The following is a 15,874-nucleotide window of genomic DNA, read 5'->3' on the forward strand; positions in this document are numbered from 1 at the left end:
GAACTTCGGTAGATAAAAAATTAGTGGCATTACTTTTCTCACACACATCGTATGTGCATTTCTCAGTGAAACACCTTTGATTTACAGGGTGACAATTACTGAACTATATAAAAACACGTAAATTAGTGACAAACTACGGCCTGCACACAATTTACTCAACATGTAAACGTCACTACAGATATTCGGATCTAGGTTATGACATGTTCGATATGCCTGCCATCACTGGCGATGAGGTGGCGCAGACGAATAGCAAAATTCTGCATAACTCGCTGAAGTGTCGGATCATCGATGCTTTCGATGACCTCCTGAATGGATGTTTTCAGCTTAGCAATGGTTTTGTGGTTATTGCTGTACACCTTGTCTTTAATACAGCCCCACAAATAGGAGTCACATGTGTTCAGATGCAGAGAATATGGCGGCCAATCGAGGTCCATGCCAGTGGCCTCTGGGTACCCCAGAGCCAGAACACGGTCCCAAAAGGGCTCCTCCAGGACATCAAACACTCTCATGCCTCGATGGGGTCGAGGTCCGTCTTGCACGAACCACGTCTTGTCAAAACCAGGGTCACTTTGAATACTGGGGATGAATTCATTTCCCAAAACCTTCACGCACCATTCGGTAGTCACCATGCCATCAAGGAATATCGCACCAATTATTCCGTGACTGGAAACTGCACAACACAGTCACCTGTTACGGGTGAAGATACTTCTCGATCGCGAAATGCGGATTCGCAGTCCCCCAAATGCAATTTTACTTACTGACGAACCCATCCGATGAAAGTGGGCTTCATCGCTAAACCAAATAACAATGTGCGTGCTAAATTCCCATCATGCTCTGTGGTAAACCTTGCTATTTGAACGTCCCAGTGCAAATCGTTGAGAAGTTATGACGATTTTATTTCATATAGTTCAATAACTGTCAACCTGTAAGAAAAGTAATAGACCAAGAACAGGCTAGGCGAAACAGTCTGGAACAGAGCGACCGCTACGGTCGCAGGTTCGAATCCTGCCTCGGGCATGGATGTGTTTGATTTCCTTAGGTCAGTTAGGTTTAAGTAGTTCTAAGTTCTAGGGGAGTGATGACCTCAGAAGTTAAGTCCCATAGTGCTCAGAACCATTTGGACCAAGAACAGGTCACTGCGGCACCTCTGATTCTACCGGTTTTTTGTTGCAGAGACAGAGTGCGGCGTGAGATATGGAGAAGCGACGTCGCGCGGGTCCGTCGCGGCAGCTGTCGTTGCAGGGCTGCGCCGCGGGCCGCCGCCCTCAGTTGCTGCGGCGCCAACGGTCCGAGGAGGCGGCGGGGGTGGCAGCGGCCCTCAGCGTGAAGGCGAGCGCCATCCCGCCCCCGCACCAGCCGCACGCGCCGCCCGCCGTGCGCGTGGCCTGGGCGCACGCGCCGCTGCCGCAACTGCACGACTCGCTGCTCTTCTCGCGGCAGCAGCTGGCCGAGCGTCTGCGGCGCGCGTGGCGCGAGCGGGAAGTGCGCCGCCCCAACCTGGACATCTTCCTGGCGCACCAGCCGCCGCAGGCGCAGCAGCAGTCGCGGTCGGAGACGCCGCACAGCCCCGGCGCGCAGTCGCCGTCGCCCGCCCCACAGGCCCGCAGCCCCATGCTGGTCGCGCGCAGCGCCAGCTTCGTCGCGAGGCAGCAGCGCGCCGACAGCCCCGCCACTGCGCGCAACGAAAGCCCGTCCCCGTCGCCGCAGGCGCGTATCCTCGCCGGCGAAGGCGCCGCCAAGACCGGCTGCATCCCGCAGTTCTCGCCGGCCGTGACCGCCGAGAAGGGCGGAGGCTTGTTCAGGGCGCAGCGCAAGGGCAACCTCACGCCCGAGTGCCCGTCTCCGTTGGGCGGCAGCAGTCCGCTGGTGCAGGCTCGCAACTCGCGGAATGCCAGATTGAGCGAGCTGCAGCTGGCTCTCGTCGACAGAGAGGTCGCCGCCGGCCGCAGGACGCCCGAGTGCCAGTCGCCGCTGGGTGGCGGTAGCCCCTGCCTGCAGTTCAAGAGGCTGCCGGCCAAGGTGGGGGACCTGCAGCTGCCCCCTTCGGGAAGAAACAGTCCGCGCACGCCTGACAACCAGAGCCCCTTCAGCTGCAGCCCACTGGTCCCGAGGACCCCCCGGAGCGTCCACAAGATCGCGTCCGACCTGGAGTCGTGCTCCTCCGGCAGGAGTAGTCCCCAGACCCTCCCGCGAAAGCCCGCGAGGCCGGCGGACTTGCCACTGGTCGCGGACGCGAGGAATTCTCCCCTCTTCTCGCCGATCGCTGGCAGCGTATTCGGCGACGCCTTCGATTTCCTCTCGTCTTCGACCTGTAGCAGTCCAGTGACTCCGAGGAACTGCCCACTCCCTGAGAGACCGGCAGATCCCAGTGTAGCTGCCGAGTCTCCGGAAGATCACCCACTCACGGACAGGTACAGCCCGGCCAACGAACTGCCGACACGTCCGGCCTCCGTAAATCTGTCTGTGGATCTGACCAGCTTCGACGTGCGAGACCCGTCCGATTTTTCCAATCGCTCGTCTGTCGACAGCGACACAGACACAAAGGCGACTGTCGAGTGTGGCACACAACTGTCAGCACAGGCTTCACAGGAGCTGCCGGCAGACTCGCCGTCTGGTGGGTCCAGAGATGACGTGTGTGAGGCAGGTGCAACACAGAAGCTCGATGTCGTGGCGCCTGCTACTGTGGCAGAGGAGCCGAATTCTGTAAAGGACGAGAAAGACGACGCTGCAGTTCACAGTGTGGCCAGCTCAGCAAGCGAGCAGATTCCCTGCGTAACAGCTACTGTTCCTGACAAATTCCTCGCTGAAGTCAGTGCGCGGCTCACCAGCGTCGCTGAGAAACAGGTCGGTATTTGTTACTACTCACATTTACGAATACTTATGTTGAGATTTTTATTTATTTATTAGGTTCCTTGGTTTGGAGAGAAAGGGACCAAACTACAGGTTCATCAGTTTTTATTTATCAGTTGATATATTTGCATGTTACTTACATATTACAAGCAGCCATAGCCTGTGTTTTACCCAAATCATTGACACTGATTTTGGAACATATGCAGTGTTCCAGCATTATGGCCTACCTCGAAGAAACTATTGACACATAGCAAGCACGGATTTACAAAATATTGTTCCTGTGAAAAGCAGCTGGCTCTGTATTCACATGAACAAATGAGCACTTTATATAGGCGATTACAAGTTGAATCCATATTTCTGGGTTTCCAGAACTTTTTTAACACTGTCCCTCACAAGCAGCTTCTAATCATATTCTGTACACAGCATCGCGTCAGTAGTATCACTGGATTCGTGATTTCCTGTAAGAAAGGTCACGGAAGACGGAAACTTATCGAGAGAAACAGAAGTGGTATCTGCGGTTCCCCAAAGGAAAGTTATATGTCCTCACCTGTTTTTAATCTATACAAAAGATTCGGTAGGCAATGTGGACAGTCCTCTTAGATTCTTTGCAGATGATGCTGTTGTTTACCATCTATTAAAGTCCTCAATAGATCAAAAGGAATTGCAAAATGCTTTACACAAGATATCTGCGAAAAGCGCAATTGATCCTAAACAATAAAAAGGACGAGGTCCTACACATCACTACTAAAAAAGATATGTTGTATTTCCGTTACGCGATAAATTACACAAATTTGATGGTTTTCTATTTAAATAATACCTAGGAATTACAATTACCAATAACTTAAATTTGAGCCACCATATAAAAAACGTTGCAGTGAAGTCGAACTAAAGACTGCGTTTTATTGGCAGAACACTGAAGATATCTAACAACTCTGCTAAAGAGACTGCCTACACTCTTCTGGAATATTGCTGCGTGGCATGTTATCCTTATCAGGTAGACAAAAATCAAAAACTTCAAAGAAGGGCAGCTTATTTTGTATTATTGAGAAATAGAGAATTGGCACGGATATAATAACTGAGTTCAGTTGGTAATCTTAGAAAGAAAGACCTTCCTCGCTGTAGTGAGATGTTTTCTCGAAATTTCAGTCACCAACTATCTCCTGCCAAAATATTTCTTGACTCCACCTACATAGGGAGAAACGATCATCATGATAAAATAAGAGAAATCAGAAATAGCACCGATAGATACAGGTTTTCGTTTTTCCTACACTGAAGCGCCAAAGAAACTGGTATAGGCGCCGGCCGGAGTGGCCGTGCGGTTCTAGGCGCTACAGTCTGGAGCCGAGCGACAGCTACGGTCGCAGGTTCGAATCCTGCCTCGGGCAAGGATGTGTGTGATGTCCTTAGGTTAGTTAGGTTTAATTAGTTCTAAGTTCTAGGCTACTGATGACCTCAGAAGTTAAGTCACATAGTGCTCAGAGCCATTTGAACTATTTTGAACCTAATCTAATTCCCTCAGCATCACCCGACTTAATTCGACTACATTCCATTATCCTCGTTTTGCTTTTGTTGATGTTCATCTTATATCCGCCTTTCAAGACACTGTCCATTCCGTTCAACTGCTCTTCCAAGTCCTTTGCTGTCTCTGACAGAATTACAGTATCATTGGCGAACCTCAAAGTTTTTATTTCTTCGCCATGGATTTTAATACCTACTCCGAATTTTTCTTTTGTTTCCTTCACTGCTTGCTCAATATACAGATTGAATAACATCGGGGATAAGCTACAACCCTGTCTTACTCCCTTCCCAACCACTGCTTCCCTTTCATGTCCCTCGACTCTTATAACTACCATCTGGTTTCTGTACAAATTGTAAATAGCCTTTCGCTCCCTGTATTTTACCCCTGCCACCTTCAGAATTTGAAATAGAGTATTCCGGTCAACATTGTCAAAAGCTTTCTGTAAGTCTACGAATGCTAGAAACGTAGGTTTGCCTTTCCTTAATCTTTCTTCTAAGATAAGTCGTAGGGTCATTTTGCCTCACGTGTTCCAACATTTCTACGGAATCCAAACTGATCTTCCCCGAGGTCGGCTTCTACCAGTTTTTCCATTCGTCTGTAAAGAATTCGCATTAGTATCTTGCAGCCGTGACTTATTAAACTGATAGTTCGGTAATTTTCACAGTTGATAGACGTCGTGGGTAAATGATAACTCGGAGACTAAAATTCGTTTGTAAATAATGAAAGTGTAGTTTATTTCCTTTTCAAATGTAAGTGCTCTACAATGATCAATAATCGATTGTGACTGAACGAGTGCCAGAAAACTAACAGCCCCACGCGAAGCGAGATGAAAAAACAAAAAACTCGAAATAAATCTTAGGTGCCACCACCAATTTATATCTCAACTTAAGTTTCACATTTTCAAAATAGAAGCCTCTTCGGATGTTGGCCGCTCGCCTACCCACTAGCAAATCCTAAATGTAAAGTCACTCATCACTTTTACTACGGAAATAATGGTAGCAGTTGAAACTTCCGTTTTAAAATGGTTCAAATCTGACAGTGTCATCTCAATGATTATATCAGTAACAACATGTACGGGCAAAATACACTGTTTGTAATAATTCACCCCCGGTCCGTGTTTTCCTGTGCTGGATTCACCGGTCAAGAAAAGTTTCGAAAATAATGCTAGGGGCCGGCCGGGGTAGCCGAGCGCTTCTAGGCGCTACAGTCTGGAACCGCGCGATCGCCACGGTCGCAGGTTCGAATCCTGCCTCGGGCATGGATGTGTGTGATATCCTTAAGTTAGTTAGGTTTAAGTAGTTCTAAGTTCTAGGGGACTGATGACCTCAGAAGTTAAATCCCATAGTGCTCAGAGCCATTGAACCATTTGAATAATGCTAGGTAAACAACTAATCCACATACACAAAAACGTTACTAGCCCGCAGTACGACCGAGCGAGGTGACGCAGCGGTTAGCAAACTGGACTCGCATTCGGGAGGACGACGGTTCAAACCCGGTCTGGCCATCCTGGTTCAGATTTACCGCGATTTCCCTAAATCGCTTCAGTTAAATACCGGGTTGGAACGGAAACGGCCCACTTTCTTTCCCATCCTTCCCTATTCCGATGGGACCGATGACCTCGCTGTTTGGTCCCCTCCCCCGAATCAATCAACCAAACGCAGCACGATTCTACACTCCAATAAAATACTGTCACGGCTGACACTCAGCTACCTTATGCAAGTTTCTCACTACTTGTTTCTGTAGGAAATTTCTGTAGGAAACCCCCACCCTATAAAAAGTCTACGTATTACCAAACCCATGTAGCCAAAACTGTTATCCAACTTAATCTCGTTTGCTAACCTCTGACTAGATAGAACCTAATTTGAACTGAACTGTAACTGGTCTGAATACAACTTGTCTTTATATTTAATACACAACTGAAGTAAAACAATTATCTGGCCCTAATCAAAATTTTCACTTGCCTCGCGTTTTAACAACATTCTTCCAGATTTCTCGGAAGCACAATAGCAAGCAGCCGTCGTCTAAGCTAGATTTCTATTTTTAAATAAAATTTTCAAACAGTATTCAAACTGATGCATACCATATGGTGCAATGTGGTAATGTAACTATTCCTGTGAAATAATATCCTAAGACAACTATAATACTGTGCTTAACAAAGCGAACAATGATTTAAAAAGAGTACAATGTTAAGAGAGAATTTCTATAAATAGCAAACAGCTTTAGCAGTTGATATGTTAATGCGTAACTGAAGGAAATGGGGTGGTCTTTCTCTCAGCTCTGAGCAAGTGAACAAAGCTAACTAGCTGGCAATAATCATTCCGATAAACTGACTGCGCAGTGCTGCAATCAATACATGCAGTATGTTCATCCTTGCTGTTCTTTACAATAAATATTTCTTCATCTAACAGATACAATCACAAGTCAACACAACACTACCGAATACGTCCATAACCTGTCACACTTCAACTAAGAATGAATCAGACTACGCTGAGGTAAGGACTGTGCCACAACAAGACCAAAGATTACCTAACAGTGACATAACTTGCTCTCACCCTGACTTCCACATTGATAACTAACAAAAATCTTAATTAATGATATGCCCATCTTACACTTAGAGTGTGCCTTCATAAATATCCCCTACACAACTACAACACCCAAATCCATTGGCGTGTGACCTAACCAGTATCATAGGCAACACAACACCGACCTTTTCAGACAAAATTACTTAAGTCAAAACGTTAGTATCGCCGTATTTTAACGACTCACGAATTCTACTATCAAAATACTGACACAGCGTACAAGCCACTCTTGATTAAACCCGTCCCGACTTAAAATCACGTGACCTTTCGTCAAATGTCGTGCAAAATGCGAGGAGCCTGACTCTGACAAAATTCAGAGAGCAATTACACTCATCATGCTCTAGACCAATTACTGCACTTTTCAAACCTTGCATATTAAACGCAACGCAGTCAAAGAACAGCTTCCTATACTTTGCAATAAAATCGCGGGAAATTCCACACTAATGAAATAATCGATACAATTTTGCGCCAGGTAGGTATCGATCACGACACTTGTAAACGTGTCCTCACTCACGTGCAGTTAAAAATATATCGTCTCACCGTCCCAAGCTCGCTATCTCCTCAGCCCTCGCAGCTCGTGGTCGTGCGGTAGCGTTCTCGCTTCCCACGCCCGAGTTCCCGGGTTCGATTCCCGGCGGGGCCAGGGATTTTCTCTGCCTCGTGATGACTGGGTGTTGTGTGATGTCCTTAGGTTAGTTAGGTTTAAGTAGTTCTAAGTTCTAGGGGACTGATGACCATAGACGTTAAGTCCCATAGTGCTCAGAGTCATAGTGCTCAGAGTCAGTCCTCAGCCCTCAACAGTGACTGACTGAAACCCCCTTCATTACTGAAACATCCCCTAAAAGTTGTTATGAATTACTGTGCTGGTAAACCTCTTACGTTATTTGATTTTCGAACAGGTGAGCAAAACTGAACGTACTCAGACATTTCTCTCTTTACTCATTCTGATCATCACTAAACTGACACATAATATTTTTAGCGCAACGCGATCTGACTTTCAATAATCCCTACAAAAGAATGGCCGTGACTAACAATAACCTATACCTTTCATGAATCACTTACCTCACAAAAATCTTCGTTACTCGAACTACTGCAATACAGCGAGCGCCAATACTGCCAGCTAAATAAAAGATTCTACCTACTGAAGGCACTAACTACTGATGGGCATAGTTAGCAAATGAAAGATTTTGATGGAGAACAAACAATGTATTTACCTTAATAGTGTTCAAAAGTCATTATATAAGTTCATGACATCCAGTCTTACAAATTTCGTTTTTCTGACGGACACACGTCCAGATCGTCCGCTCTTAAAACTCTGCCATCTCTCTCCCCACATCCACCACTGCTGGCGGCTCACCTTCAACTGCACAACGCTACGCGCTGTTTACATCCAATACAATAGCGAATATTGCAACAATGCCAACCAGCCACAGACTGCACACAACACAGTCATTGATTTTCATGCAGAGCGCTACCTGGCGTTACCAACATAAAAACCTAAACAGCCTACCCTTGCAGGAGACTTCGAAGGAAATACGGAGTGGTGTTATTTAATCGAATGAGGCAGCACAGAAGTATGAAATCTCTGCAGGAGCTCTCAGCAGAAAATTACGCGGCAAACATATGAAAAATGTTGACCGACCAACTGTATTGACGCCTGAGGATGAAAAATGTCTTGCAGAGGGAGCTATGCTGACAAGTTAGAAGGGGGTTCCGTTGACTCAGCTAGATATTCGCCTCGTTGTGAAAGGGATTTTAGATCGAAGAGGCATTGTAAAGATGCGTTTTACAAAAAAAAAGAGTCAGGGTCAGAGGATTCCTTGACAGATATCGATCAGTTCTGTCAGAGCGTTTGTGTCAGAATATTACTCGAGCAAGAGCAGCTCTCACTGCGGAAGTGATAGGTAGAATATTTTGAAGAATTGAAAAGAATAACTGGATGGGGCGGCTCAAGAGGCGATCGTAAATTATGATGAAACCAACATGACTGATGACCCGCAAAGGAAAAAGTTATTGCTCGCAGGGAAAGTAAGCATCCAGACCGAATAATTGATCATTCATAATCTAGTGTATCGTTAATGTTTAGTGGTTCAGCCTCTGGAGTTCTTTTACCAATCTATATTTGTTAAGAAACTGAACACCTGTAATACTAATGGACTGAAGGGGTCTCTGCATGCTGCCGGTACAACAGATCTAAGAATGGGTGGTTCAATGGGATTGGCCGGCCGGAGTGGTCGAGCGGTTCAAGGCGCTACAGTCTGGGACAACGAGACCGCCACGGTCGCAGGTTCGAATCCTGCCTCGGGCATGGATGTGTGTGATGTCCTTAGGTTGGTTAGGTACTAGGGGACTGATTCTGGAGGTCATACACCAAGAACGTCAGCGAACTACACGTAGCATAGCAAGGCAGCTGTGTGTCTTGCAATGCACGATCGTTAACGTGCTGCACGAGCATAGGCTGCACCTCTATTATTATGCTTTAACGCAAAATCTGCATGCTGCAGATCGCCATCAGCGGATGCAATTCTGTGAATGGTTCCAACAACAACAGGAAGCCAACGATGACTTCGTGAACACCGTAATATGATCGGATGAAGCAGTATTCACTCGTGAGGGTGTCTTCAATATGCACAATGCCCACCATTGGTGTGAGGGTAACCCGTACGTCGTCTGCGACCGTGGATATCAAGATTGCTTTGGTATCAACATCTGGCCAGAACTTCGGGCGATAGGTGTTTGGGCCCCTACATGTTGTCTGACAGGCTGACTGCACGATCATGAATCCCTCTCAAACTATCTGCCTCATGCGCTGGAAGATGTTCCGCTACGTGTTTGGCAGAGGATATGGTTCCAACATGATGGTAAACCTCCACACTCTAGAATTAATGTGCGACAGTATTTGGACACAACATTTCCAGGGAAATGGCTCGCACGTGGAGGTCCAGTTGTATGGCCACCCCGTTCTCCTGACCTAAATCCCCTGGGTTTCTTCCTGTAGGGACACCTGAAGGAGCATGTGTACTCTACTCCGCCGAAAAATGTGGAAGAATTGGTAGTACGTGTTCATGCTCCTCTTGTTACTGTGGACGCAGCTTTGCTGCGAAGGGTCCAGAGCTGTGTGATCCGGCTGGCTGCGCAATGTTGGGCATACAGGGAGGTCGCTTTCAGCATCTGTTGTTCTGAGAACAACATATTTTGTTGTGAAGGTCATGGGGTCATTAATATGGATATTGTTATTGTCACTGGTTGCTAATGTGCGACATCAGAGCGCTCATATTACATGTAGTATAAATGAAAAGTAGATGTTGTCGTATTGTACTATGCTATCATCTTTGGCCTCTCGAAATTGATATTGTTTTTGTAGTTATTCTGTCCTATGACACGTCATTTATTTCAGCTGTCTATTTCTTATTTGTCCAACCCGTATTTGTTACGTTCAGAGTTACAAAATGTTGTCAATTTAGTACACATGTGACCTAAGAATCGGCATATATTACAGGATAAAATATCAGAATGAAATTAGCAAATAAAAAAAATGTAACCCAACCCAGGATCGAACCTACGATCATCCTGCATGCTAACCCAAAACTCTAGCCTCTGCACCAACTGTGCAGCACGATCATCTTGTACTGACAAAGGTAGTTACCATGTATGTGGTTGCAGTGTTGCCAGATTGCCACTCTTTAACGTCCTTCTTCTGCTGGATGCACTTGCCGGACGAAATGAGACCTTTTTTTTATCGCTGGCATGTGAAGAGTCGCACTGCGAAGCACGAGTGCGCGAATTTCGCTTAACCTAAAACATCAACACTTTGGCAGCAGGGTATTCACTGTAATGTCACCTGTACTTTGAAATTCATTAAATAAACATTTTTGTAAAACTGAAGAAAACTGGATGCTGAGGGCTCTCAAAAGTGTTTGAAGTAACCCCATTTTACGGTATTCATATGCAAACTTTTTAGTAATAACCACTGATAACAATAATTAAAACATTTGCAAATATAGAAAGTGAATGCTTTCTGTTACGTTGCATGATCTATTACATATCAATATAAGAAATATAAAAATATAAATGGTGACATAAGTTTTATTTGGAATACGGTTTTGTGTAAACAGGATTTCCTTTTGAAATATAAAAATATAAATTGTGACAAGTTTTATTTGGAATACGGTTTTATGTAAATAGGATTTCCTTTTGAATGTGTGTAAACTCATCCTCAAAGTGCATCTTTGCATAAAGTGAACATATCGATACAGAAACAAAAAATATTTACGACGGAATCTAAGCTCGATAGTTTGAAACGTTTGTAAACGTCTACACGACTGGATTATATACTTTATAAACGAAAACAGTGCCAAATCTGGCCAGAATTCAGATAGTATCACATCACTAATTGGGGAAAAGGTTCTGTAGCCCCGGTTTTACTACCCTACTGAACCATGATTGTCCCAGGAGTGCACCTTTTCGTCCGAAGCAATTCAACGGCCACAGATGTCTTTCTTCGAAGCTCGAAAAACGTGGAATTCGCATGGGAAGAGATCAAGACTGTGCGGAGAGTGCATACGGACTTCCCAGCGAAACGTCTGAAATATAGTCGAAACAACCTGCCAGCAAAACGCCCGCCCACATATTGCCAAAGTTGTTTCGACTGCGCTGGAGAAATTTCGCGGCGGAGATACAACTTCACTATACAAAATATAAGAGGAGTAATAAAGATTATTTAAAAAAGTCTCTGAGTGCTTCCGTAACCAAGATGGCCAAAGTCCCTGGTGTTTCAAGAGGTACCGTATCGAAGATTTATACCGCAACAGAGAAAACGGAAAAATATCGTCCGCTAAGTCACAAGGCTGCCAAAGTATGTGTTGAGAGATGGTGACAGGCGCTCATTAAAGGGGATTGTGTCGAAAAATAAGAAGAAGACCGGTACAAATTTCACTGCAGAACTGAACGTCGTAATTTCGAACCCTGTCAGCACCAAAACAACACGAAGGGGACTGCAGAAGCAGGGGAACTGCATGGCGAGCTGGAATTCCAAAATAAATCATCAATGACGCAAGTGATCGTAACAGGGAGACGTGTTGCTGAAGCTATAAAACTTGGTCCGTGGTGCAATGGAAGAATGTTATTTGGTCGGACGAATCTTGTTTCACACTGTTTTCAACTGCTGGCCGAGTTTACGTCCCAAGGGCAAAATACGGCGGAGATTCGGTGACGATTTGGGAAGCTACATCGTGGTATGCCATGGGCTCTGTCGTTACACTGCAAGGCCGCATTTCTGCCAAGGATTATGTGACCATTTGGCTAATCAGGTCCATTTCATGGTACTCCTTGTTCCCAAGTGGTGATACTGTGTTCCAAAAAGACAGGACCCCTGTTCACTCATCTCACACAGTCCAGAACTGGTTTTCTATGCATGAATGTTGTATCACCCCTGGCCGCTACAGTCACTAGATCTCAATATTATTGAGCCTTTGTCGTCTACTTTCGAGAGAGGTGCTTACGATCGCTATTTATCTCCTTCATCATTACCTGAACTTACCATTATTTTGAAGGAACATAGGTGTAAGATTCCCTTGAAATCCACCCAGGTCCTCTATTTATACATTCCGAGACAACTGGAAGCTATTATGAATGTCAACAGTTTTCCTACACAGTATTAAACATGACAACGTGCTGTCTCTGTGGTGTTTCCATATTTTTGTCCAGCTCCTGTGTCAGTGGACATCAGTATGAGGTGTGTCCTCATGCTTAGCTGGGTGGTAACGTGCTTGCCTCACAGGCGAGCGGGCCCGGGTTCGATTCCCGTCCGGGCTGGAGATTTTCTCCACTCGTGGACTGGGTGTCGTGTTGTCCTCATCATCATTTCATACTCGTCATCGGCGCGCAAGTCGCCCAATGTGGCGTCGAATGAAATAAGACTTGCACTTGGCTGCCGAGCTTCCGCTAATGGGGCCTCCCGGCCAACGATCGTCATTTCAAAATGGCTCTGAGCACTATGGGACTTAACATCTGAGATCATCAGTACCTATAACTTAGAAGAACTTAAACATAACTAACCTAAGGACATCACACACATCCATGCCCGAGGCAGGATTCGAACCTGCGACCGTAGCAGTCGCGCGGTTACAGACTGAAGCGTCTAGAAACACTCGGCCACAGCGGCCGGTTTACGCTCATTTCATTTCAATACGAAGTATGTCCATCTTTCACCTTTATGACGGCTTGCATTCTACTGCGGACATTTTCTATGGGTGCATGAATGTATGTGGAGGAATAGCATCCTAATTTTCGTCAAGAGCCGAAACCAGAGAAGGTAGTGATGTTAAACAGTAGGGTCTGGAGTGAAATCGACATCGTAACTTATCCCACTGGGTTCTGATCGTGACTCTGGGCAGCCCAGTCCTTTTCAGCAATGTTATGGTATACAAACCACAGCCCCACACATACTGTTTTATGACAAGGTACTTGTGATGCTGATACAGTCTACTTCTCCGTACTGTTTCTCTATTGTATGCATTGCATAATTCAGAGGGCCATAGACACGGGTTCACAGGTAGATGCCGTGTTTCTTGACTTCCGTAAGGCGTTCGATACAGCTCCCCACAGTCGTTTAATGAACAAAGTAAGAGCATGTGGACTATCAGACCAATTGTGTGATTGGATTGAAGAGTTCCTAGATAACAGAACGCAGCATGTCATTCTCCATGGAGAGAAGTCTTCCGAAGTATGATTTCAGGTGTGCCGCAGGGGAGTGTCATAGGACCGTCGCTATTCACAATATACATAAATGACCTTGTGGATGACATCGGAGGTTCACTGAGGCTTTTTGCAGATGATGCTGTGGTGTATCGAGAGGTTGTAACAATGGAAAATTGTACTGAAATGCAGGAGGATCTGCAGCGAATTGACGCATGGTGCAGAGCATGGCAATTGAATCTCAATGTAGACAAGTGTAATGTGCTGCGAATACATAGAAAGATAGATCCCTCATCATTTAGCTACAAAATAGCAGGTCGGCAACTGGGAGCAGTTAATTCCATAGATAGTACGCATTAGGAGTGATTTAAAATGGAATGATCATATAAAGTTGATCGTCGGTAAAGCAGATGCCAGACTGAGATTCATTGGAAGAATCCTAAGGAAATGCAACCGAAAACAAAGGAAGTAGGTTACAGTACGCTTGTTCGCCCACTTCTTGAATGCTGCTCAGCAGTGTGGGATTCGTACCAGATAGGGTTGATAGAAGAGATAGAGAAGATCCAACGGAGAGCAGCGCGTTTCGTTACAGGATCATTTAGTAATCGCGACGCGAAAGCGTTACGGAGATGATAGATAAACTCCAGTGGAAGACTCTGCAGAAGAGACGCTCAGTAGCTCGGTACGGGCTTTTGTTAAAGTTTCGAGAACATACCTTCACCGAAGAGTCAAGCAGTATATTGCTCCCTCCTACGTATATCTCGCGAAGAGACCATGAGGATAAAATCAGAGAGATTAGAGTCCACACAGAAGCATACCGACAATCCTTCTTTCCACGAACAATACGATACTGGAATAGAAGGGAGAACCGATAGAGGTACTCAAGGTACCCTCCGCCACACACCGCCAGGTGGCTTGCGGAGTATGGATGTAGATGTAGATGCTATAAAATGGGTTAATATTTTTCGCATTTAGCGCTTTCTTGAGCACGATAACTGGACCACTCCCTAACCACGGAAATACACTCTCATACCGTAACACCACCTCCTCGGAACCTTACTGTTGGCACTACGTGTAGAGCCACTTAACCTCGTGTACCAAGTATACAGCATGATAACTAAAATACAAGACGCACGGGAAAAAAAGGGCAGTATTCGGGGATATGACAGGAACGATCATTCGAAGCAAGAAATTTGGAAATGTGTGGTAAGGTCTTCTGGGACCAAACTACTGAGGTCATCGGTCCCTAAGCCTTCCACACATACACACACACTTCTACTGCAAACTCTTTGCTTTGCATATTTAGGAAGGAGGTAGTACGGGTAAAACAAGAAAAAAGGTATAGTGATTATGGGTTCTAAAATGAGCACCTTAAGTGCTATGAGCTCTTGTTCAGTAGAAAACATAGTTTCACAGTAGTGAAGATGGACAAGTGCTGATAGCTCTTAAGATATGTACTTTAGAGTCCCGTAAAGGAACGTAGGGAATGAAACAGGAGGCGAAAACGTGAGTAAAAATTTAGTACTGTTTAATAGTAGTTATTTGAAACTGTTTACGATCTTGGGATACAGATTGGTAAGTTAAACCACATTGCTACAATGACCACTGAAGATGCCTTGTTTAAAGCGAAACATCTATGATCTACACAAGACTTTTATTACAGTCGCAAAAGATGGTGTATAACCTGTGTTACTTGTTTCCTTTTTGTTGCAAGAATGACCCTTGTTTAACTGACAAGGGGAGGCCACAACGCTCGGATCACGAATTTACTCGTGCTTCAGACTTCGTAAACATTTAGTCGTCCATTAGGTCAACATAATGTGCAAGTTGTAAGGCTTAATACTTAGGCGGTTTCGAGAAAATAGGAAGAGAAGTTTTACGCGTCAAAGATGTATGTATGTCCAGAGTGAGAATTATTGAACTATATGGAAGATAAACGTAAATTATTTACAAACTACTGCGTGTACACACTTTATTTACATATAAACGTCACTACAGATCTTCGGATTTAGATTATGACAGTGTTCGATATGCCTGCCATCATTGGCGATGATGTGGCCCAGACGAATAGCGAAATTCTTCATGACCCGCTGAAATGTCGGAACATAGACGCTATCGATGACTTCTTGAATGATTGTTTTCAGCTCAGCAGTGGTTTTGGAGTTATTGCTGTACACCTTGTCTTTGATATAGCCTCACACAAAGGAGTCGCATGTGTTCAGTTCCGGAG

At 45.2% G+C, this 15,874-nt stretch overlaps 1 protein-coding gene across 1 annotated transcript in view; it reads left to right on the forward strand.

Moving 5' to 3' along the window:
• Positions 1 to 1,194: 1,194 nt before the first annotated feature.
• The window catches only part of LOC126260555 (nascent polypeptide-associated complex subunit alpha, muscle-specific form-like), a 69,470-nt gene continuing 54,790 nt past the window's right edge, over positions 1,195 to 15,874 (forward strand). Inside the window, exons 1-2 of the mRNA XM_049957889.1 lie at positions 1,195 to 1,530; positions 1,600 to 2,844. Of these exons, the coding sequence (XP_049813846.1) occupies positions 1,195 to 1,530; positions 1,600 to 2,844 (1,581 nt within the window). The remainder of the gene's footprint in view (positions 1,531 to 1,599; positions 2,845 to 15,874) is intronic.

This window comes from Schistocerca nitens, chromosome 5 (assembly GCF_023898315.1).
Source record: "Schistocerca nitens isolate TAMUIC-IGC-003100 chromosome 5, iqSchNite1.1, whole genome shotgun sequence".
NCBI classification, from domain to species: Eukaryota; Metazoa; Arthropoda; class Insecta; order Orthoptera; family Acrididae; genus Schistocerca; species Schistocerca nitens.